General features: G+C 42.2%; 1 protein-coding gene across 3 annotated transcripts in view; it reads left to right on the top strand.

Moving 5' to 3' along the window:
• The window catches only part of CELF2 (CUGBP Elav-like family member 2), a 713,224-nt gene that overhangs the window by 218,301 nt on the left and 469,947 nt on the right, over positions 1 to 24,976 (top strand). Inside the window, exon 1 of one of the 3 annotated variants that reach the window (XM_073328793.1) lies at positions 1,817 to 1,836. The exons of the other annotated variants lie outside the window; for them this stretch is intronic. Coding sequence (XP_073184894.1) covers positions 1,817 to 1,836 — 20 coding nt within the window. Of the gene's footprint in view, positions 1 to 1,816; positions 1,837 to 24,976 lie in introns of those variants that run through there. 3 annotated transcript variants of the gene reach the window in all.

The raw sequence follows: 24,976 nt of genomic DNA, 5'->3' as shown, positions 1-24,976 counted from the left end.
CTTCCTCTTCAGCTCCTGGAAACCGTGGATGGTAAGCCCTCTTTGTGAATTAAGCAGCATGCACAGTCTACCAGGGTTCCTCTACCAAGTGTCTGTGTTACTTATACTCCAGGTACGGTACAGCACAGCAGCAGTTATATAGAGCCCTCCTTCCTTTTATACTGCTTTGCTTTCTTCTCAGAACTAATGAGATAATTACTTCATTACTCAGGCTCCCTACAACTGCAAGTGATCCTTTCTACTCTTCCAAACCCAAACAACTGAAGTCCCTCCTAGTTTAACTACACCAACTTCCCTGGGTATTCTAAGTGACCAGGATGCTCATTTCCATATGGATCAATTTATAGCTACTAACAGCACCTGTCACAGAGACTTAGATGTACAATTCTCTTTAATTTCAGTGGGAGTTTTATATCTAACTCCCCCCGCCACCATTCCTGGGCAGTTTTGAAAATCTCAGCCCCCAGTTTCTGACTGAAGTTTCAGTCTGAAATGAATACAAATTCAGTTTGATTTCATTGCACATATACTTTAAAAAAAACCATTTCAAGCATAAAATAACAAATCATAAAGTTAAGATTAACAAATATACCCTAAAAAGGCTTTATCCTAGCTAGATCTTGGAAAACCCCTCCAAAAATATCCCAGATTAAATGAATAAATTCTTGGAAATAAATTGAATGGCCAGCAAAAGAACTTCATGCCTTAGAGTTACCAAACAAATCAGAGTTCATTCCATTGCAAAGCAAGTGCCTATTAATAGTTGTGCAGCCCTCAGCTGGAAGCTGACACAACCAATTTAAAACATATAGACTGAGAAGGAATGCTTATATATTGCAAGTTTCCTGGCTACAGATATTTTTTACTGGTTGATTTGAACTGAACTGAGAGTTGACTTTGTCATTTGCACCAATCTTCTTCCCTAATTACCTTCATCACTGGGGCTTTCTCTGGCCTTAGCCAAGGAAACTGGATGGGATACCCTAATGAAACCATTAATCCTACTCCTAGATTGGCCATACAGGCCTGTGCAGAGCTGTGCTCTTCTGTGTATATACAAATCACTTTTTCTCTCCTCATTCCTGTTAGGCCAGGGAGCACAATCCACTTTTATGGAATGAAACATCCTCTTATTTCAGAGCTTTAAGCACAAGTAGGGTTGCCAAGCCTCCAGGAATTAAAGATTAATATTTAATTAAAGATTACATCATGTGATTAAATCTCCAGGAATATGCCCAACCAACATTGGCAACCCTAAGCACAAAGCCACCTAGATGGCCCTTATAACGTATTTTGTTCCATTTTCTTGCTTTTGTTATAAACTCCCCCAGTGTTGTACTCAGTTCTATAAGGGCTAAAAAAGGAATGCAATTTCCAAGAACAACACTAGACAGTCCACAAAGGGTAAATACCTCTAGTCATGCATCATCTGGGGATTTGTTTGTCAACATTCATCTACATGGGAGACGCATTAGCTCCTAGTATTCCATAACCCCCTCTGTTCACAAACCCCACAGCCCCCTCTACATTTTAGGTTTCATCCACACCGTCTGCTCTTTCAGTTGTAAGAGTTGTAAGTTCATTTTAAGATATTTCTGGAGAAGGTGCCATTGGGATCTAATAATCACAGCTTGTTGGGTGGATAGGGAGTGGGTGAGTGGTGGGACCCCAGACATTACTTTGTATTGGGCAATGCAAAACCTAAACCCAACTGACTTCCATCAGTTTACCCATTAATGTAGAATTAAGGATCCTTTCTCCCTCTTTTAATTTTCAGATCAATTCCGTATTACCAGGTCTTCCAGGATCAGGAGACATGAATCACTGGACCCTAATGTTAGTTTCTATTCAGCATCTTCCAAAAGCTTTATTAATTTAATGTTGGCTTCCCTGTTAATCCCCATATACCAGTAACAAGTACTGGGAAGTGTTGATTTTCTCACATTTGTTGTCCTTTCCAGTACATGCTTGGAGACCAGGAGATATGTAATGTTAGAGTATCATCTCCTGATGTTCTTTAAAAAGGTTTATTATGAAGCTGTTTCTGATATTATGAAATGTTTTCAGTAAGTTGGTATGATTTGGGAGGTGTTAGTTCCTTCCAATATTCAGCTCAGTACAGTCTTATTGTTCTCTAGATAGATTCTGGATAGGATGGGAGATTGTATGTCTGAGGGAATTTGTAATGGGATTATGATAGTTTGAATCCAGGTGGTGACTGAAAGCCACCTATGTGAAAAGCATTGGTGGTCTTGGTCCAATTCCTAGAGGATAATTATTATTCACAGTTGACAAATATCCCCATGTCTGACAATAAATGGTACTTTTTTGGCAGTCACAGCAAAGGACAAAGGATTGTCCACCCTTTTACCTGGGTCTTTCAGGTCAGGGTTTGAGTCACATTAATGGAGCCAGGTGGAGAAAGCTTCAACTGCCAGTGCCTATGATTTGTGTTCTGTGTCTTTCTCCAGGGGTGTCAGTTTGTCGCCTTTCACACACACTAACCACATTTTGAACCTGCAGCACTGTTTGCCTCCAATGCATTGGACTCAGGAATTGTAAAAGAGAAAGTTGAAATACTCTACTTTAAAAAAAATTGCATTCCTTTCAACAAAGATTTTAATTGTTAATAACTGGAATCCATCGCAGACACTGAATATTTAGTTTTAAAATCACTTTTACCATAGAACTGTTGATCAGAATCCCAACTGATGAGCACAAAAAGCAATTGCAGACTTAAGTCTTGCATATGCTGAGCTTTTTACCTGATTTCATCCATCACTTTCCTGCCACCATTGTAGATGCACTAGGGAAATTCCCTAGGATAAATTGTAAGCTGCCATTTGCACTGGGATAGCTAACCCCGATTTCAAACAGGGCTACATATACAGTGCTACTATCAGCTTTAGAGCCGGTTGAAATTTTTCAAACTAAGAATATTTTTGTTGAAAAAATGGCCTTTCCTAAGCTGTGAATTTTTGTGAAAAAAGTTCATTTGAATTTTTACTTTTTTTATCAACATAAAAATTAAATTGTTTTTTTCTATTTTTTAAATGTGTATATTTTTTGTCCTTCTTTGTAAGTTGCAAAGAGGAGAGGAAACCCCCAAATGAAAAATTTCAAAAGTGAAAATTTTGGCTAAAAATGTTTGTCGCAAAACTTTGAATAAATGAGAAGTTGTTCTTTCTAAACAAAAAAAGTGAGTTTGAAATTGAATGTTTTTTTAACCATCTCTAGCCAGCTTTGCTTGACAACACTAGCAGTTACATCAGTGCAGATATATCAATGGCAGGCCAGCAATGGCAGAAATCAGGACAAATTCCCAAGGTAGACATGGCATGAGGAGAATTTTTATGAATATACAAACATGCATACCAACATTTTAATGTACCCACTATTCCAGATAAAAATTCAGTTCACAACATGTAGGAGAAGATTTGAGACATTAAGTCTGCTGCATTCTAACAAGAAAGCTTAATTTGTATTTTCTATGTTTATTTATAGGTATGGTTTTATTATGAACAGGATGTTCATCTGATCAAATGCAGTGATGTAATTAAATTGCTGCTTGTTGAGACAGGTTGTATACTGCTTATTAAAAGTAAATATAAATAAATGTTTGGAGATTTGTGTATTCTGAAGCAGTTCTTGATATTGGACTGAACTATTCTGGTAGATAAAATGTATTAACCCTTAGAATGCTGCAGAGGAATATATTAATCCTCACCATAGTGGATTAACATATAGACAGTTGACATAATTTGTTTGGATTTTCAAAAGGCTTTTGTTAAAGTCCCTCACAAAAGGCTATTGAAGAAACAAGATAATCATGGGTGAGAGGTAAAGAACTGTTATTGGTTAGAAATTTGGGTAAGAGGCAGAATACAAAGAGCAGGAGTAGACTTTTCAATAGAGCAAAAGGGTACCAGCGATGCTCCCAACGACCTGTGTAGTTTAATATATTTAACGATATGGATAAGTTGGTAAACATTTGAAGATTACACAGAATTATTTAGTTTAATGGAAACTAAAGATTTCGATGTGGAATGTTGAAGGAATGTAGCAAAGCTGAATGGGCAGGATGATGGCAGATGATATTTCATGTTGACAAATGCCTGGTGTAATGCCCATTGGGAATAAAATAGTCTGAACTCCTCATTCACATTGCTGGGTTCTAAACTAACTGTAACAACTCAGGAAAAAGACCAGTCACCATTGTGACCAGCCCAATGAAAGTAGCTGCTTAATGGTCTTAAAAATAGATTATGTCTGGTTAATATGCATGTATATAGCATAGATGGATCTTTGCAGTTGTATGGCATTGGCTTGGCTAGCAGCAATCTGTAGATTTTCATGTTGAACTCTGGCACCTTGGAATAAGCTGGAGCAGAACTAATATCTCTGCATTGTGTATCTGAGTCTAGAGAGATCTAAAGTTCTGTTTATTGATAGGCAATGAACTATGTTTGTGACTGAAGAGTGGGGTTTTTTTCCCTATTGCAGAAAAAATAATGACTGAACTACTTTTGAGGAGAAAAGCAAACAAACCAAATAACTCTGTATTAGGCTCAAAATTCACCTTAGGCTCTTTATCTGCTTTTTTCATCCAGTTTTCTCCTTGCTTTATTCCCTTCTCTGGCCTGTAAGGATTTGTCAGCATCACTGCCCTTCAGAACGTTTGCTGTACAGGGGCGGGCAGCAAAATATTGGCTAGTTTAATGACATTCTCCTGCTCCCTACAAGAGCAGCATTCATCATTATTTAAGAAAATCCCTCATCTCCGGTAGACAGGCTCAAACAGATTATTACATCCACATCTTATCATGAAAGTGGTTACATCTACCTAGAGGTTACCAAGAGTCAACATACATTTTACTACTATTTCATAGAGAATTAATGTATTGAACTGCCATGTTAGTTAATTATCTGGATCATTGACCTTGATACCTTAATGGAAAATATTGTTCAACCATTGCATGGCAGTTCATGCAGAATTAGTTTTGCATTCAAGATGCTATAATTAAGGGTTATAAGCTTCATAAACTATTAGGAACAAGGAAAGGCCATTCAATCCAATTTGCTAGGCCACTCTTGGTCTACGTTAATCCCACCTTCCTGCTCTTTCCTCAAATATATCTTTTCTTTCTTTTTCCAGGCATAACTCTGTGTGCCTTGAACTCATTTACCAGACATATTTTGTTTCAATTACTTTCCTTAGTAATATATTTCATATATTTATTATCCTTCTCATAATGCAGTTCTGAAGTCTCTCTTTACTTATAATTTCCAGATAGCCATCTATTTTTGAGCCTCTTGAATATTGTTATGCTCCCCTTATAACCTACTTGTCAGTTCTGTTCTTAACTTTGAAGACTTCTAGTAGGTCTCCTGCAGACTTGACTTTTTCTGTGGAAAACAGCCAGACTCCCAGACTGTTGCCTCATAGCTTAGTCTTGGAATTAGCTTCATTGTCTTACCTTGTATTGTTTCCAAGACACAATTTTAGTATAATTACTCATGGTGAATGAAAAACTTAGAAAAAAAGCACCCACATTTTGATTATAGATCAGAATCTTATGTTCATGGCCAAAACTTGCTCAATGTCGTACAGTGGGATAGAAATGTCAACAAGTATTAATGGGGCACTTTCCAGTCCCTCCTTTCCCACAGGTTGGAAATATCAGTGGAGATGCCTTTGATCAGTATTTCAATCCCTCTGCTTCTGCCCCTTGCTGGAAGCAAGAACTGAGCTTAGAAAATAATTGACATAGGAGGAAGTTTCAGTTTATCAAGACATAGGACTGGGAGATGGGAGCTATAGGTATTGTGTGGCTTGGTTCTGATTTCTCCCTGATGCTTCAGTGGGTGCGCATTAAGTGGGGATAATATTCAAGTACGTATGCATGGTAATTTCAGGTAACTAACTGACAAGCTTTTAAAGGTTAGCATGGTCTTGGAACAGTTGCCGTCTTTAGTAAGAAGCAAGAGACCATCGTTATGGAACTAAGATACTCGGGGCTCGTCTACATGTAAAACACTACAGCGGCTCCACGGTAGCACTTCAGCTTAGACACTCCCTATACCAACAGGAGAGTTACTCCTGTCGCCACCGTTAATCCCCCTCCCCAAGAGGTGGTAGCTAGGTGGACAGAATTCTTCCATTGACCTAGCACTGCCTACACAGGGACCTATGTTGGCTTAATTATGTCGCTCAAGGGTGTGGATTTTTCACACCCCTCAGTGACATAGTTATGCTGACCTAATTCTCTAGGGTAGACCAGGCCTCAGTCTCTCACAGAACACAGCTGGATGGACAGTGCTAAAGTCTCTTTCTTGTTTGGGCCTGTAACGGGGCACAGTCACCCAGCGGCACCTCCTGCTGGCCAACTGGGAATTAGCTCTTTTTACCAGCTCCAGAGCACCCTCTGCCAGTAACTCACTGTTGCTAGCTCCCAGTGTCCTTCCCAGACCCTGGTGCCCTTTTGCCTGGGGGTGCTGCTCCTCCAGGCAATACCCCCCAGATCTGGGTCTCCCCTCCCTGGGGGACCCCCACCCTGCCTCAGCCTATGGGCTATTGCCAGTCACTATCTAGCCCCCTTTCACTAGGGCCGATTTCAGTCTGTATAAGCCAGTCACCATAGACAAGGGGGGTTTGGACCTGCTACCTCCACCAACCCTTGGACTGCCCTGTTGCAACCCCAGTACCTTGTTTTAGGCCATCTGCCAGGCCTGCAGCTTTTCCAGTCTGGAGCCTCCCAGCTCCTCTGGCCTTCCCCAGCCCTGCTTCACCTCAGGTACCCTAGTATGCTCCCCAGCAACCAGGCCCATCTCCCTCCACAGATGGAGGAGACTCTGTGTGCTCTTGGCCCACTGCCCTCTTATAAGGGCCAGCTGGGCCCTGATTAAGCCGGCCGCGGCCTGATTGGGGCATGGCCCCCAGCTGAGGCTGCTTCTCCCAATCAGCCCCGCTTTTCCTTCCCTGCCACAGCCCTCTCCCCTGTTTTAAGCCTTTTAAGGCAGGAGCGGGTGACCATCCCGCTACAGGGCCCTATGTATGAGTGACAGCTTTAATACTGACTTTTTTATACACTCAGAGTTTAGGCACAGTCCATGGAGTTGGGTTACAGACAGATTAAACCATTCATTTAGAAAACACTTTTTTGTCTATGTATTTTTAGCTCTTGGGGCTGTTGGTCTGTAACTGTAGCAATTTTTCAAGAACTGTGAGCAAAAAAATGACAAAATACTATAAGGTTGAAGTATCAACAAGTAAACATCAATGTGTGATATCAGGACTAGAAAATAAAGCAAATACAGTAAAGCTGTGTCCATATTTTAGTGGATTAGATGTATAATACAGGTAGATGACTATCCTATACTATGTCTTATTTACATCACATCTTACAGACCACAATGAATTGTGCTCCTGTATTAATTACATTTTAAGTGATTTCCTAAGCTTTGGACCATTTAAATATCTGACTCTGTTGCAGAGACAGTGAATTAGAATTTCACACAGTGACTGCTATGTGAAAGAATTTCAATAATAAGCAAAAGCTCTCCATTTTCAGTGTTCTTTCAGCCATTTATTTCTATTAGTATCGAAGTAGGTGTTTTGCAATATGCAAACATTCCTACAAAAGGCAAAAGCAAATTGGAGAGTAGGCAAACTTGTATAGAAGAAATATATATGATTACAAAATTTCTCAGGATATGTATGTTAAACTTCCAACGTTAGCTTCAGAAGAAATCATCCTTGATATAAAAGAAAATCACTGCAGCATCCAAAAGCAAGAGCATACAATACTATAGAAACACTTATTAGATGGAAATTATGGGATGTATTCTGGGTTGTTATATTAGATTACTGTACTTTTTAATAAAGGATGATGTTCTAGACCCTAGCATGCTAAAAGAACATTAAGGATCTGAGGTAAACCTGCAAACGCAAAGGTAATTCTGAATAAAGTGTGATATTTTGGTATAAAACATTGTCTTTATTTATCTCAACAAGTCAGGTCTAGATATTGCCTCATTGAGGTGATTTATGGATGCAGTGTTGCAATTGCTGTGAATTTCTGTGCTGTTTCTAGTCTTTGGACCCACATCTGAACTTTACAACATTTTGAGTTTTTCTTGTGCAATAGCGAACATAATAAGTTAAAACAGTTTTATTCATAAGGCTGTAGTGAAATCAGCAGTGCCCTTGAAGATAGAAAGTGCTACAAAAGAGTTAATTATTGGTAATAGTGCTCTTAAAAATCCTATACTACATGTTGTAAACACCTTCATGGTAACTTATTTACTTCACAGTTCTTCAACCAAATGAAGCAGCTTTTCAAATACATCTTATATACTCATGTGAATGTTTTGGGAGTATTTTAAATGGATGCTATTGATCCGATAGATTAATTCAATTTTATTTAGTCCTTAACATTTTCTTTGCTGAGCCCCCGCAAATATAGCACATTGCATTAAATACTAGGTTCTCAGCACTGTCTATTAAAAAATAGGAAAAGGTGCATTATAATAGAGCTGGTTAAAATTTTTCTATCAACGTTTTTTAGATAAAAATGGTTATTTTGTGAAAATGGATTTTTTTAATGTCAGTTTTCTGTTAGTTTTCTGGGGTTTTCTTAAAAAAACAACACTCTCGGCACAGATAAAATTTTTGCTTTTACTGAAAATGTTTGCACAACCAGACAATCTTTTCCAGCATTTCCTGTGTTAGTAATACCTAGCCTTTCCTCAGTAGAGTGTTACAAAGGAAATCAGTATTAGTATTCCCGCTTTACAGTTGGGGAAACTGAGGCACAGAGGTGCAATGACATGTCCATGGTCACTCAGCAGACCACTCCACTGGAGTTCATTTTTGCAGAGATGGACTCCAGGCAAAACTCTGGATCCAAACACCCTGAAATCTGTGCTGTGGATCTGACATTCTTTGCTGGCCAGGTCCAGCAAACCCTCACATACATGAGCAATGTTACTCAAGTGTGTAAATATCTGCTGGATGAAGCCCCAAAATCCAGGTTGCAAAATGTTCCTCCTACCTTCACTCTCAAGCTTTTGAGTTTTAGGATCCAGATAGCCACCTTTTGTGGCTCTAATTTTCATTGTTCTTCTTTTTTAGCTCAGGAGCGAGAGAGGAGAAGGGAGCAGGTGCAGGGAGCAGGGTAGAACAGTAAGACTCCTTCAAGACAGGAAAATATTCTCAAGCATGGGGAGAAAAAGAAACAGGCTGCTATATGGAACTAGTGCCTGCAATGGGGGACTAAAATCCATTCCAAACAGTGCTTCAGCTGCTTTATCTGCACACCTCATTTGTTTGCATAATGTGAGAAATTGACACTTTGTGTTGCATTAAGGATAAGAATCTCATTATTAGTCCCTGTGGTTTGCATGGACCTGCTCTCCTATGTACTGTAATTGGTCAGGTTACAATGCTGGACAGTAGGCTCCAAGCACATCATCAAACTGGTATATGGTTCTTATTGTCCTGGAGCACAGATTCTCTACCCACTCTTCACTGACACAGATGTTGAATTCACTGCAGGAGCTGCCAAATAAATTCAATGCTGGTTGAGTCAGATCTGGGGAGCAGCTGTGTTTGACACTTCGGGCAGCGCAAGACCCTTTCCAACCCCAAAAGGTCCTTATAATTAAGACACACACACTTCCACAGTGTCCCTAATAAAGAAAGAGGCAGTAACCTAAACAGCAAGAAAGAAGGGCACAAGTAGGTGCTAGAATCCAGGAGAGTTACTGTCTCACTTCAGAGGTTTTGAGAGCAGACAGCTGGATCTCACTGTGTCTTGATTCGCTAATGACAGCTGCACTTCCTTGCTTATGGAGGGACCTAAACAGAAAGGTCAGTCCTTAAAGAAGAGAACTGCCAGGAGACTTGCTCTGCATTTTCTCCAGGAGCTTGGAAGTTTACCAATGTTGTATCTGAAAATCCAGGATATTTCTGTTTACTTTGATTTATCTGAGTAACCAGCTTCTGAGTTAGAATTCGGACCACTGGGTCCTATGTTGAGATAATAACAAACCCAATAAATGAGGCCCCTTGAAGGAGGAGGCCTGACTGTTGGTTTAGGGGAGCTGCTAGTGATTGTGCAGGAGACTGGAACTAGGGTCCAGCAATACACCCTGTCATAAATATAAAGGGAAGGGTAACCACCTTTCTGTATACAGTGCTATAAAATCCCTCCTGATCAGAGGCAAAATCCTTTCACCTGTAAAGGGTTAAGAAGCTAAGGTAACCTCGCTCACACCTGACCCAAAATGACCAATGAGGGGACAAGATACTTTCAAATCTGGAGGGGGGAAAGGCTTTTGTCTGTCTGTGTGATACTTTTGTTGGCAACAGATCAAGGATGCAAGGCCTCCAACTCCTGTAAAGTTAGTAAGTAATCTAGATAGAAAATGCGTTAGGTTTTCTTTGTTTTGGCTTAAAGAAAAGGAGGACTTGTGGCACCTTAGAGACTAACAAATTTATTTGAGCATAAGCTTTCGTGAGCTACAGCTCACTTCATCGGTGCATCCGATGAAGTGAGCTGTAGCTCACGAAAACTTATGCTCAAATCAATTTGTTAATCTCTAAGGTGCCACAAGTCCTCCTTTTCTTTTTGCAGATACAGACTAACATGGCTGCTACTCTAAAACCTTTGTTTTGGCTTGTAAATTCGCTGTGCTGGAGGCAATGTGTATTCCTGTTTTTGTGTCTTTTTGTAACTTAAGGTTTTGCCTAGAGGGATTCTCTATGTTTTGAATCTGACTGCCTTTAAGATTATCTTCCATTCTGATCTTACAGAGTTGCTCTCTTATCTTCTTTTGTTCTTCTAATAAAGTTCTGATTTTTAAGAATCTGATTGGATTTTTAAGATCCAAAAACCCCAAGGCTGGTTTGTGCTCATCTTCTTTATTCTCAAGCCTCCCCAGGAAAGTGGGTGTAAGGGCTTGGGGGGATATTTTGGGGAAATAGGAACTCCAAGTGGTCCTTTCCCTGTTCTTTGTCTAAATCACTTAGTAGTGGCAGCATACTGTTGAAGGACAAGGCAAAGTTTGTGCCTTGGGAAAGTTTTTAACCTAAGGTGGTAAAAATAAGCTCAGGGGGTCCTTCATGTGGGTCCCCATATCTGTACCGCAGAGTTCAGAGTGGGGAAGGAACCCTGACATACCCGTTATCAAACTCAGCAAAAAAGCCTAGGGTACAGCCACAATCTCAGATTCCATGAGGCTCAGACAGAGCTCAGGTGCGTTAGAGATGAAAGAGTTTTGAAAGGGATATAAACCCTCAAGTTTAGGACTTAAACCCAGTTTATAAGGATTTGCTCTGCTTTGGAGTCAGCACCAGAGTCTTTTGTCTCTTAGGACTTCCTGTTTCTGTCCTAGAAGATGGAGATGCTGGAGCAGCAGACTGCAGCATGCTTAAATTATTATTATTTTTATTACGGTAGGGCCAAGAGGCTCCAACTGAGATTAGTGTCCCGATGTGCTAGTGCGGTAGTCACCAACTGGTAGCTCACGATGGACTGGTGGCTGAGACTGAGACAGACTCTCAGAGGCTCCACGATCGTCCAGTCTGTCATGATCTAGGGTTGCCAACCCTCCTGCAGCCAGCTGCTAACAGTCTGGCAGCGCAGCAGGGCTAAGGCTGACTAATCTAATCGCCTTCTATGATGAGATTACTGGTTCTGTGGATGAAGGGAAAGCAGTGGATGTATTGTTTCTTGACTTTAGCAAAGCTTTTGACACAGTCTCCCACAGTATTCTTGTCAGCAAGTTAAAGAAGTATGGGCTGGATGAGTGGACTATAAGGTAGGTAGAAAGTTGGCTAGATTGTCGGACTCAACGGGTAGTGATCAATGGCTCCATGTCTAGTTGGCAGCCGGTGTCAAGTGGAGTGCCCCAGGTGTCGGTCCTGGGGCCGGTTTTGTTCAATATCTTCATAAATGATCTGGAGGATGGTGTGGATTGCACTCTCGGCAAATTTGCGGATGATACTAAACTGGGAGGAGTGGTAGATACGCTGGAGGGCAGGGATAGGATACAGAGGGACCTAGACAAATTGGAGGATTGGGCCAAAAGAAATCTGATGAGGTTCAATAAGGATAAATGCAGGGTCCTGCACTTAGGATGGAAGAACCCAATGCACAGCTACAGACTAGGGACCGAATGTCTAGGCAGCAGTTCTGCGGAAAAGGACCTAGGGGTGACAGTGGACGAGAAGCTGGATATGAGTCAGCAGTGTGCCCTTGTTGCCAAGAAGGCCAATGGCATTTTGGGATGTATAAGTAGGGGCATAGCGAGCAGATCGAGGGATGTGATCATCCCCCTCTATTCAACATTGGTGAGGCCTCATCTGGAGTACTGTGTCCAGTTTTGGGCCCCACACTACAAGAAGGATGTGGATAAACTGGAGAGAGTCCAGCGAAGGGCAACAAAAATGATTAGGGGTCTGGAACACATGACTTATGAGGAGAGGCTGAGGGAACTGGGATTGTTTAGTCTGCAGAAGAGAAGAATGAGGGGGGATTTGATAGCTGCTTTCAACTACCTGAGAGGTGGTTCCAGAGAGGATGGTTCTAGACTATTCTCAGTGGTGGAAGAGGACAGGACAAGGAGTAATGGTCTCAAGTTGCAGTGGAGGAGGTTTAGGTTGGATATTAGGAAAAACTTTTTCACTAGGAGGGTGGTGAAACACTGGAATGTGTTACCTAGGGAGGTGGTAGAATCTCGTTCCTTAGAAGTTTTTAAGGTCAGGCTTGACAAAGCCCTGGCTGGGATGATTTAATTGGGGATTGGTCCTGCTTTGAGCAGGGGGTTGGACTAGATGACCTCCTGAGGTCCCTTCCAACCCTGATATTCTATGATTCTATGATTCTAGGGCAGGCTCCCTGCCTGTCCTGGGCCCCCGTTGCTCCCAGAAGTGGCCAGTATGACCAGCAGCAGCTCCAGAGGGGAAGAGAGGGGCCTGGTGGCTCTGCTCTCTGCCCCCATCCACAGGCACTGCCCCCGCAGCTCCCATTGGCCGTGGTTCCCCATTCCCGGCCAATGGGAGCTGCAGGGGCAGTGCCTGCTGACAGAGGCAGCATACAGAGCCACCTGCCCTTCCCCCCACAGGAGCCACTGCCGGTCATGCTAGCAGCTCCTGGGAGCCGCACGGGGTCAGGGCACGTAGGGAGCCTGCCTCAGCCCCACTGCGCCGCTGCCCAGACGCCACCTGAGGTGAGCAGCGCCTGGCTGGAGCCCGCACCCCAACCCCCTACCCCAGTTCTGAACCTCCTCCTGCACCCCTACCCCAGCGCTGAGCACCCCCCACAGCCAAACTCCCTCCCAGAACCTGCACCCCCAGCCCCTCCTTCACCCCAACCCCTGCCCCAGTACTGACTCCCCCCAGACCGAAACTCCCTCTCAGAGCCTGCACTCTGAACCCCTTCCTGCACCCCAATCCCCTGCCCCAGGCTCAGCCTGGAGCCCCTCCCATAGTCCAAACCCCATGGCCCCAGCCCAGAGTCTGCACCCCCTCCTTCACTCCAACTCACTGCCCCAGCCTGATGAAAGTGAGGAAGGGTGGGTGAGAGCGAGCGATGCAGGGAGGGGGGATGGAGTGAGTGGGGTGGAGCCTTGGAGAAAGGGCAGGGCAGGGGCATGGCCTCAGGGCAGGGGCGGGGCAAGGGCATTTGGATTTGTGTGATTACTGTTATTTCTACATTTTCTTTGCAATAGATCCTGGGTTGCATTTAAATTCAAAAAGTGATCTTGTGCTTAAAAAGGTTGGAGACCACTGTGCTAATGTAACGCACACACCTCCTGGGTATGGTGCTCTGTCCTATCTAGTGGCACCTAGACCACTTAGAGAGAGATTAATGAGTCTGCTACAGCCTTAGCTAAGGGCCATGTGGCTTTTAGCTCAGGCAATAGAGGCTCATGCACTAAGCTCCAGAGGTCCCAGGTTCAATCCCACCTGCTGACAACCAGGGTCTGTCGGTGTTACAAGTTGGGGCTCATTTGGGATTTCAACTGGGAAGTCTCTGAAGCTCAGGATGCACTTCATCAGCTAGGGGAATTATGTAACCCACACACCTTCTGAGTGTGGTATTCTGTCCCAGCAAGTGGCACCAAGATCTTACAGATTAATGAGTCTGCTCTACTGCCTTAGCTAAGGGCCACATGGCTTTTAGCACATGCAGTAGAGGCTCATGCATTTAGCTCTGGAAGTCCCACATTTGATCCCGCCAACCGACGACCGGGGCCGGCAGTGTTACACTAGGCATTGTGCCAGCACAGGAAGGGTCAGGCCCCGCCCCAAAGAACTTACAGTTTAAATAGACAAAGTAAATATTATCATCCCCATTTAGCAATTGGAGAGCTGAGTCAGAGAAAAGTTAAGTGACTTACCCAAGGCCACATACAGAGTCTGTGGCAGAGACCCAGGTCTCCTAAGATCCAATCCGGTGTCTTAACCACAAAGCCATTCTTCCTCTCTTAAGAGGTGTTGTCTATGCTGTTTGATCAGTGCACACTGCTTTCAGCATTTATCCTTTCTAATTACCATATCCCTATTAAGTTTCCTGTAGATGATGTAAAATGTCAGGCTAAAAAACACCTGAACGCATGTCAAGAAAAATACCACCGCTTTTCTGAAATCTTACTGTAAAATAAATAAATAAAGCAGTACTAAGAAAAATTACTAGAGGTGTCATGAAAGGTTAGCTTTAGGCCAGAGAAATGTTACTTTTCATTTCTGTACAGTACACGAGAATGTTTTGTGGCCTAACGGTGCATGAATAATGTTTTATTAAAATGTATATCTTTAAAGCTTTATTTTATCAGGTTCTTCAAGGCTCAGCATAAAAAAGGTTTAACAAGTTTGACACATGCTGATTTAGCATTTATACCACAGACCGAATCCACTGCTTTGTGAGGGGAAAATAGGTCAGCTTTCAAAATACGAACACTGTGAAGTATTCAAAGCGAAACAAAACAAAAGGGAGAGTCGGGAGAACCAAAAAAAGCAAGCCATTGTCATTCCAAAATGTTGTGTGGGTTGCCAGAAAAGGGGTTTGGACTAACTTGGCAGATTGATTGCATTAACTTTTGCAGCAACTATTGTCTTGGGATCCAAGTGCTGTGATAAAAAATGAGCATGCAGAGCCAGATCCAAAGCCCAGTGGAATCAACTGGATTTCCCTCATGGTTTAGAGTGGTCACTGGATCAGGCCCTCACTGGGCCACTTTACTGCTGTATTTTTGCAAAAAAGAGAGAGCAAACCAAACAGCTGAAAAGTGGCAACAGACAAATGAGCCTCATACTGTGGTCACACACTAGGTCAGTGGCAAAGCCAGGAATAGAATCCTGATTCTCAGTTCAGCACGCTGTCCACTAGAGCCAGTGTTTCTCAGCTCTCAATCCGTGGACTGCTGCCAGTCCCCAATAATTCCCTGACACTGTTTAAGAAGGCAGCAAGGCGGTCCCTGGGATCAAAAGGTCGAAATGCACTGCACTAGACCACAACTTTAGTTGTCTTAATGCCACGGAACAGGCTCTGACACACGTACTATCAAAGGCAAGGAGTTCCATAAGGAACTCTTCGTGAAAGAGCTCTGTATTCATCCTGGAATTTGGTCAAACCACAGAAAGAGTATTCCAGCAGATCTGAGTAAAGTCTCACAGGTATAGAATCATAGAATATCAGGGTTGGAAGGGACCTCAGGAGGTCATCTAGTCCAACCCCCTGCTCAAAGCAGAACCAATCCCCAATTAAATCATCCCAGTCAGGGCTTTGTCAAGCCTGACCTTAAAAACTTCTAAGGAAGGAGATTCTACCACCTCCCTAGGTAATGCATTCCAGTGTTTCACCACCCTCCTAGTGAAAAAGTTTTTCCTAATATCCAACCTAAACCTCCCCCACTGCAACTTGAGACCATTACTCCTTGTCCTGTCCTCTTCTCCCACTGAGAATAGTCTAGAACCATCCTCTCTGGAACCACCTCTCAGGTAGTCGAAAGCAGCTATCAAATCCCCCCTCATTCTTCTCTTCTGCAGACTAAACAATCCCAGTTCCCTCAGCCTCTCCTCATAACTCATGTGTTCCAGACCACTAATCATTTTTGTTGCCCTTCGCTGGACTCTCTCCAGTTTATCCACATCCTTCTTGTAGTGTGGGGCCCAAAACTGGACACAGTACTCCAGATGAGGCCTCACCAATGTCGAATAGAGGGGAACGATCACATCCCTCGATCTGCTCGCTATGCCCCTACTTATGCATCCCAAAATTCCATTGGCCTTCTTGGCAACAAAGGCACGCTGCTGGCTCATATCCAGCTTCTCGTCCACTGTCACCCCTAGGTCCTTTTCCGCAGAACTGCTGCCTAGCCATTTGGTCCCTAGTCTGTAGCTGTGCATTGGGTTCTTCCGTCCGAAGTGCAGGACCCTGCACTTATCCTTATTGAACCTCATTAGATTTCTTTTGGCCCAATCCTCCAATTTGTCTAGGTCCCTCTGTATCCTATCCCTGCCCTCCAGCGTATCAACCACTCCTCCCAGTTCAGTATCATCCGCAAATTTGCTGAGAGTGCAATCCACACCATCCTCCAGATCATTTATGAAGATATTGAACAAAACCGGCCCCAGGACCGACCCCTGGGGCACTCCACTTGACACCAGCTGCCAACTAGACATGAGGTAGCCACATCTGAGGTGATTTGGGGCTTTAATGATGGCCAGCAATACCCTGAATGATAAAAACCTATGTCACAAACTCATTTGTGGTCTAGTGGATAGGGCAGTAGAAGAGGAGTCAGGAAACCTGGTTTCTATTCCCTGCCCTGCCACTGATCTTTTGTTTGGCCTTGGGCAAGTCACTTAGCCTCTGTTTCATCTCCCACCTTCTTTCTTTCATGTTTATTTAGAGCATACAGTCTCAGGAGAGGGGCAGTGCCTAATACAAAGGGGGCCCAATCTTGAATGAGATCTCAAGACACGACTGTAATATAAATAGTATTACTAACACTTGAGATGGAGCTAATCAGATTACAGGGTGAAACCATGTTAGGGCTTTAAAATATGTTTGCACAAGCTTTTCATACAGTTTAAGTGCTCATAGTCAAAAGAAGAAAGAAAAGCTTTCTCAAAGGGGGCCCATGTATATAAAACATCGAGAAAGCACTTTATAATCTCCTTTTTTTTTATATTCATATGTATTATTTGTATTACCATAGCACTCTGGGAGCCTCAGTCATGGATAGGGCCAAATTCACAGTCCATTTTGGTCAATTTCACGGTCATGGGATTTTTAAAATAGTAAATTTCATTATTTCAGATATTTAAATCTGAAATTTCATGCTGTTGTAACTATAGAGATCCTGACCCAAAATGGGTCTATGAGGGGGTCACAAGGTTATTGTGTGGGGGTCACGGTATTCCCAACCTTACTTCTGTGTTGCTGCTGGCAGCGGAGCTGCCTTCAGAGCTGGGCGACCAGAAAGCAGTGGCTGCTGGCCAGGTGCCCAGCTCTGAAGGCAGAGCCGCCGCCAGCAGCAGCGCAGAAGTAAGAATGGCATGGTATGGTGTTGCCACCCTTACTTCTGCACTGCTGCTTTTATAGCTGGCTACTCGGTCAAGAGCCACCACTCTTCGGCTGCCCAGATCTGAAGGCAGCAACACAGAAGTAAGGATGGCAGGGTATGGTATTGCCACCCTTACTTCTGTGCTGCTCCTGGTTGGGGTGCTGCCTTCAGAACTGGGTGCCTGGCCAACAACTGCCACTCTCTGGCCACCCGGCTTTGAAGGCAGTGCAGAAGTAAGGGTTGCAATATCATGACCCCCCCCTACAATAACCTTGCGACCCCCCATAATTCCTTTTTGGGTCAGGACCCCCAGTTTGAGAAACTCTGGTGAAATCTGTATAGTATAGGGTAAAAGTACACAAAAGACCAGATTTCACAGTCCGTGATGCATTTTTCATGGTCTTGAATTTGACAGGGCCTTAATCCTGGACCAAGACCCCATTATGCTAGATACAGTACTCATAGTAAGTAAACATTCAGTGGTATAATAAAACACTAGTGGTATACTTCAAATTCTGCCCTTTTCCTGGGGAATCTCTGGGAATTAAGATGTCTCATAATGTCCTCTAGTATCTTAAACAACTTTAAAGAGTTTTAAACACATAGAGTAGAACCTCAGAGTTACGAACACCTCAGGAATGGAAGTTGTTCGTAACTCTGAAATGTTCATAACTCTGAACAAAACGTTAAGGTTGTTCTTTCAAAAGTTTACAACTGAACATTGACTTAATACAGCTTTGAAACTTTAGTAGGCAGGAGAAAAAATGCTGCTTTTAACCATCTTAATTTAAATGAAACAAGCACAGAAACAGTTTCCTTTCCCTGTCATATCTTTTTTAAAAACTTTTCTTTTTTTTTTAGTACTTTACATTTAACACTATACTGTGTTTTCTTTTTCTTTCTTTTTCTTTTTTAGTCTCTGCAGTGGCCTGGTTGCATACTTACGGTTTCAAATGAGGTGTGTGGTTGAGTTTGTAACTCTGAGCTTCTACTGTAAGTGTCTTTTCAGTTCAGATTAGGTGTATGTAAATGGGCTACTTAAACGTCAGTAGAGGGCAAGACTCAATTTACTTGTTTAAATGACACATTATACTGCTTGTGGGCCACATCCTTCCAGAATATTCATGTGAGTTTTCTCACTGACTGGCTCCAGGGGTGTGTGTGTAAGCAGCTCCATGTTACCACCAGAAAAATATCATTGGTCAAAAAACAATGTGAAGAAAATAGTTATTAGTGGAAGTATTATTATATGGACATATACCCATGCTCTAAGAGTTAATGTGCATCCTCATCTGCAGTGATCCCAAACGATCAATATGAGTCTGTATGTTAAAACCCTAACTTCCGTCGCTCATCCATTTTGAGCTTTTAAGCTCCACATTTTACTGTAAAGCTTCACTCTTCCTACATCTCTGCCAAGATGGAGACAGGAGGAACTTGCCTCTAATATGACCAATTTTTGGACCTCTACTTCTCGATCCTTTGAACAGTAGTGATCCGATCTGCATAATAGTGCCTCAACGTGCATGTTGAAGATGTGGTCGCTGATTTGTGATGTCTGTAATTTTGTGTTGTGTCTCTGACAATTTAGACCAGAGTGGGTTTTCGAGGTTTCTCTGTTTTCCTTATTTTAAGATGCCTCAACTTCATAGTACTTTGATGCTGAGAGGATTTCAGTCATCCCATAAGTGATTAAAATATTTTGGATTTAGATTGAGTTTCCCTGCCAAAACTCTTTCCAAGCTTGAACAGATGCACAAAGTGCTCCTAGGGATCACTTCACCTTCCAGCTGTTTAAGTGGCTGCAGACACCCTGCATAACAATTCAGGAGCAGGAAGCAATGGTAGAAAGCAGGAATATCACATCCAATTGATGCTTCCATAGTATAATTTCTTTTAAACTCAAACCTTCACAAAACAGCACAATAGAGTGGAGTCACGTGAAGCATACAGCATGTTTTTGATGAAACCAACGTTCCTTAAGTGAAAGATCTACCAGGAACAAAAGACTATGGGGAGTATATGCCAGAAATTCTGTAATTTACTTTTCAGCTTTGTGAAAGCATTCTTTGTTCTGTTGAAAAGTGAGTGCTTTGTAGTTCTAGCCAATGGTTTTTATCGTAACTCTCTCATCTACTGTAAGTCTTTCCTTAGCAGCCTACATTGGCAAAATAATAAAATAAAAAGCAGGGTGAGAGGGCAGTGTTTCTTGCAATAGCTGGTGTGGCAGTGTTTACTGAAATTGTAAACCATTTTGTCTGTTTTCAAATCATCTCTCTAGTGTGGAACAGCTTCACGCTCTATTGAAGATAGCACAACTCTATAGAACGACTGCCAAAATGTATCCACCTTTTTTTTTTTTTTAATTGCCAGATGATTCAAAAGTGGATTTGAAAAATGCTGAATGTCACCTAGAAACAATTTAGGGAAGAAGATAAGTTTGGAAAAAGAATCTGCAAGTTGGCCAAATTTTTAGCTTTACTGTAAGGGAGTAGATAAGGAGATAAGATTCCTGGGGCCCTGTTTTTCAGAAGGGCTTTGACAGTCTAGCAGGAGTAATCTGGTAAATGAGAAAATTGTCTCCAGATATATAGTGCAAATCCTACCAGCCCCGCAGATCTGAAATTCCGGACATTAAGGCAGCCAGTTTTTTCAGTTACTTCCACAGGAGATTTCAGCTTTTACTTTAGTTGAAAACAGCTCCATTATTTTGTTCAGGTGTCATGTGCACAGGATATCCCTTTTTCATCTTCAGAGCACTTCAAAGCCCCATGAACTCTGTGGCACAAAAGGCCCAAATTTCACAGCAACAATCCTTAAATTCCAGAGCAAGGACTCCTAAATTATGCTGTAGTGTTAATTGATTCTGCTGAGATCCTTCATTTCCCATTTTTCCACCCCACACAAACTATGGCCCATAATTGAAAATGCTCATTGACATAAAGTTCCTTGATGTATTTTTGTCAATTATATTTGAGAATAGGATTTTTCCTGCTAAGCTTTCCAGATGGTGCATCTGACTTCTGCAGGATTCAAATTCCACAGTGTGGCCTGGTTCCTTTTCTCCATGTGTGAGGGAAAGGGGGAGCTTGCACCCAGTGTCTGATTTATCACCCCAGCTCCCTGAGCCTCAGTGGCTGCACTGTTCTTTAGGGATACCAGTTCACACTTCTGCCTCTGTCCCCCCCTCCCCCACTTCCCAACTCTAAACTGGACTCCGGCTCTTGCTCCCTGAGCCCTGCTCAGGGGATCCCTGTCATCCAACGAACACCTCCTTGTGAGGAAAACTGGAGAGCAAGAGGCAGCAGATCCTGGCAGGGTATTGAGACGTGGGGGTGGCAGCTATCAGGCTGCATGCTTATTATTCTTGAAAATAAGCCCAGTTATTTAGGAGCTGAAAAAATGGATTAATTCAAGGCTCCTGGGTTTTTTTAATCTTGGACTAAGGACTTTTTTGGCTCTGGTCTCCTGGTTGGTGCTGGTCTTCAACTACACTAGTGAAACAAGCATATAAGAATCACTATTGTACCACGGTAGAACAGAGCTCTCAGAAAGCCAGTCCTCCCTTGTAAATGAGAGTTGGGCCTCGAACTCAGGGTATGTTTTCACAATAGAGTTAGCCTGGGTGATCTACACCCAGGCTGAGCAGCTGGGTTAGCTTTGCCCAGGTGTGGACAGGCAATCTGTAAAGCCATACCCAAGTTACTGGGTCCTCACTGCTGCTGCACTCCCTCATGTTCACTGCTAGAACATACCGCATGGTTCTCTGTGCTACGGTAAGCTGAGCAGCTCTGTAATTCTTTCCAGTGAATTGTGGACCACTTGTCTGTTATTCTGGGCACCTGGAGAGAATTGTGGGAAGTATGGGAGGATATCAGCCCCCAGTGGGTTTAGTCTGCATCCTCACTGCAAAGGGAGTGGATTACAAGCCTAAGTGGAACTCAAGTTCCAACCCACATCCCTAGCTAGGCCAATTAGCTGGGATGTAAAGCACCACTAAACTGGGTGAGTGGTTTTCTGTGTGGACAGGAGTGGAGTTAGGTACAACACCCAGATAAGAGCCCAGGCTAACTCTGCAGTGAAGACAGACCCTTAGCTGTTTGGGCAACAATTTATGTCTAGTGAACATACAGGTTTAATTCTGAAACCTCCTTAATTGTTTTAATTTTTAATCATGATGTGTATATGGGAGGTTATTGCTAATGTCTTGGATTTTTTTTTATATATTACGAGTCCCAGATTTTCCATGCTAGTAGCAGCCATCTATCTAAAGATATTACACCATACAGGCTGTATGAATTTTATTACACTGAGGGGGGAAACAGATGGTATTTCAGTTTATTTGCACCTCAAAGAACCTTTAGTTTCTATATAAATGTCACATTTTGTTATTTTGGGAAAGAGAGAGTGCCACAAAATTTGTCAAGTTTGGTAACTTTCACTCAGTGAAGGGTTTCAGAGTAGCCCCCGTGTTAGTCTGTATCCGCAAAAAGAAAAGGAGTACTTGTGGCACCTTAGAGACTAACAAATTTATTTGAGCATAAGCTTTCTTGAGCTTTCGAAGTGAGCTGTAGCTCACAAAAGTTTATGCTCAAATAAATTTGTTAGTCTCTAAGGTGCCATAAGTACTCCTTTTCTTTTTCCAGTGAAGGGTGTTTCACATTATTCTAGGTTTCCACTGTTTTTGTGAATGAGTGTTATCCGTCCTTCCCAGATAGGGAAATGGATCACCAGAGATATGACATGAATTGCTTAAAGTTATGCAGGAAGATTGTGGCAGGAACTGAACCAAGATAACCTGTCTAGAGCCTTACTTAACCAACAGCCATCCTTTCCATTCAATGCCTACAATGGATAGAAGTGCATATTTCAAGGAACTGATTTGAAAGCATGGAGTAATATGCACTAGAATATTATGCCATTTGGACACCAAATAATTTAATTAGTCTTTCCTGAGCTCAGATTTATATTTTAATAGCTCATGCGATGGAAGTCTCCTTCTTAGCATGTGAATGCAGCTGCGTGGTTTGAAAACATGACATTCACACCAAAGTGATGGTTAAGGTCATTATCTAAGTTTTTTATTTCCTGGGTGACATAATGGAGGCCGCCTGAACAATGAGCTTTTCATTGGCTATTCATAAGGCCCTCTGGGCATACACTGTGTGACCTGACACGAAATGATGGAAATGAAAAGACAGAACAATATGCAGCTTTGGCATCTCTTTCCAATGTGGCAGCGGAGGGGTTAAGAGCTGCTATGTTTTTGAGTGTTCCAAAATTGACCCCTGACTCCCCTGAATGGAATAAAAGGAAACAGATTGCGGGGTGTGACCAGCACTTTCTGAAAATGTTTGACAAATACAAGGAGCCTTTATTTTCTCCTTTCTTTCTTTCTTTCGAGTTGGGAAGGGGAAACCTCAGAAGTTCTTTTCCTCTGCCAAAGCCTCAAAATTAAATCACTTTCTTCTTGGGATTCAAATGTTCGGTACATAGACTGCACATGGTGAGCTGCAAATATTTAGGGGGCGTTAAGGTGACAGTCTTTTCAGAGACACTGCAAAGATTTCTCTGATGACAAAGTATGCTGTAAAAGTCACTCTCTGCTAGGTGAATAGGCATAAAACCACATCTTTGTTCATAAGCTTTTTATTGTGCTAGTTGTCATCATGAGCAAAACCTGAAAGTACTTGAAATTCCATTAAAATCACATTCACATATAAAAATGCCATCTCCTTGAAAGTTTGTCTCTGTAGACTTTGTTAAAGTGAAAAGTCAATATGTATGAGACACATTTATGTAATTTAAGATGAATGGTTAACTGTTAAAGTGCAGGTCTTGCACAATTATGCTGGCTGCTGATTTAAGAAATGAAACACTTACCTCTGGAACTGTTGGTTGAAGTCAGCTTCTGAGTTGTTTTGTGTGATAAGATGCACTGAATTTCAGATGATTTGGCTATAGCGTATCTGTGGGTATAAGTGATCGCTAATTGTCTTCTTGGTGCTCAGCCACAATAAATAATCCCACCCTGAAAGCGGAAACTGTCTTTAGAATTTACTGAATTCTTGTATTTGGATAACGCTGCTTTTTTCAAAATTCTTCCATATTTGTGTGTATTCTTGTGCATCTTTTAAGCTTACGGATTCCAGTTGTGGTGAAAGTAAATGGTGTATTTAATTGAGTGAGCCTGGAATTGTTTTTAAGATTCTGAATGCACTCAGACAGTTATTAATATTGGTGTGTTTTGGTTGCAACAGAATGATTAAAAACTGGGCAGGGTTTTATCACTCAAGTGGGCCAAGAACGAGTACCTGGGTTCCCAAGTTTAAGCAGTGTTTTGCCAATGATAAAACATTTGTCTGGTCAAGAGCAAAGGAAAATGCATTTTCAATTAGTCATGACATTGCTTAAAAGAAGAGGCATTAGGCACTGTGGGGAGAAGATGGGAGTTGGTAACATGGGAGAGGAGAGAGAGCAGGAGGCAGACATAAGAAGAGCCTTTATCAGACCACAACAGACAGCAGCTGAGTTTGAGGCCATTCTTGAATAGAGATAAGCTTTTGTTTAGCAGTTGGCTCCCTTGGGAGAGAGGAGGTTTAATGGTAAAAGGAGACCTCTGTTTCTTCCAAATAACTTAATATTTCTGCGTGCGTGAAGGGACATCCTTATAGGATGGAGTGAGGCTCTGGGAGGATGCTAGAAGTGCATATACTCCTCCCAACTGCTGCTTTATAAGCTGATTATTGGTCATCCTGGCTGAAAATGATTCCTTTTGAGGACTTTCCCTGACTCCCTCAAATCTCTTGGACAAGATGCCACCCCTGCAAAAGAATTAAATAGCTGAACTAAATTTGCTCTACTTTCCTCTCTGACACGGTTAAAACCTCAGCTCAACAGGCTTCTGATGTACAATCATGTGGAGAAAAAAAAATCACATTGTGACACAAAACCAGCCTGAGATATGCTCAGTGGCTATCGTGATTTATTTAAAAAAAAAAATTGTTAACACTGTGTCCTGTACTTGACCTGCAAATGCTTGGAGCTAACTGATTTAGGACTTTTTTGACTGCTCACAGTGTAGCCAGCTGTCTAAACGAGAGGTGGTTATTTTGTTAAGAGGGTTGTATGTGTGTGTTATTTTGAGGTGGTTTTTTTTTTTTTAAAAAAGTCTAACATTGAGGAAAATCTTGGATGTGGTATGTGTGCATATTAATCATATGAATGGAAAAGTGTGACTCTCTAATTGATGGTGCGTTCAGTACACATTACAACAAGGCAGACCTGAATTGTATGATAAGTAGGCTGGAATTCTTTAACGGGTAGAGGAAACTTTCAGCTCCATTGCCTCCTGGCTAACTGTAGTAAATTTACTTAGTAATATTTTACAGATGTCTTC

The sequence above is a fragment of the Lepidochelys kempii genome, chromosome 1 (assembly GCF_965140265.1).
Source record: "Lepidochelys kempii isolate rLepKem1 chromosome 1, rLepKem1.hap2, whole genome shotgun sequence".
Lineage (NCBI taxonomy): Eukaryota > Metazoa > Chordata > Testudines > Cheloniidae > Lepidochelys > Lepidochelys kempii.
Note: the sequence above shows the minus strand (reverse complement) of the source record. Positions and strands in the feature narration are given on the sequence as shown.